This window comes from Brassica oleracea, chromosome C8 (assembly GCF_000695525.1).
Source record: "Brassica oleracea var. oleracea cultivar TO1000 chromosome C8, BOL, whole genome shotgun sequence".
Lineage (NCBI taxonomy): Eukaryota > Viridiplantae > Streptophyta > Magnoliopsida > Brassicales > Brassicaceae > Brassica > Brassica oleracea.
This window is the reverse complement of record NC_027755.1, coordinates 19,127,238-19,127,716: the sequence shown is the minus strand read 5'-3', so window position 1 is coordinate 19,127,716 and position 479 is coordinate 19,127,238. Positions and strand designations below refer to the sequence as shown.

At 42.4% G+C, this 479-nt stretch overlaps 1 protein-coding gene across 1 annotated transcript in view; it reads right to left on the bottom strand.

The window, feature by feature from the left end:
- LOC106308858 overlaps positions 1 to 479 on the bottom strand; it is a 4,218-nt gene that overhangs the window by 2,893 nt on the left and 846 nt on the right. Inside the window, exons 2-4 of the mRNA XM_013745968.1 lie at positions 389 to 461; positions 184 to 298; positions 20 to 103 (exon numbers count right to left, since the gene is read on the bottom strand). Coding sequence (XP_013601422.1) covers positions 20 to 103; positions 184 to 298; positions 389 to 461 — 272 coding nt within the window. The remainder of the gene's footprint in view (positions 1 to 19; positions 104 to 183; positions 299 to 388; positions 462 to 479) is intronic.

The window sequence follows — 479 nt, the reverse complement described above, 5'->3', positions numbered from 1 at the left end:
TGAAGTTATATGTACTAACACTGAATTGGAAAGTGTATGACTTTGCTTCTATATGGGTAGTAAATGGAGGCATCTTAAAGTCCTCAGGGTTTACTCCTTCAGCCTATTTGGCACAGGAAGTTTTGTAGATGTGTTAGTACTTGGTAGATGATAAACACGTAAGGAGACAGACGTGTATCTTACCAGCATTTGACCAGCTTCACTTGCTCTGAGGCTATGTAATTTCGTCACTACACCATCAAAACAAAAGAATGCACCTTCAGCAGTACCATCAGCAATGGCCGTCTCCACGCGATAGCTAAGGAAAAAGCATAACAAAGGCAAAGACAAAATATTGACACGCATGAGTATACGTACGGAGAGAAATATTTATAAACTGCAGGCGTACCGGAAAGTCCCGACAGCATGAGCATTGTCGCATCGCACAAACGCAATAGAGGAGACAGTGTGCTGCAGTTTTACTGCATTGGAGCATGCAA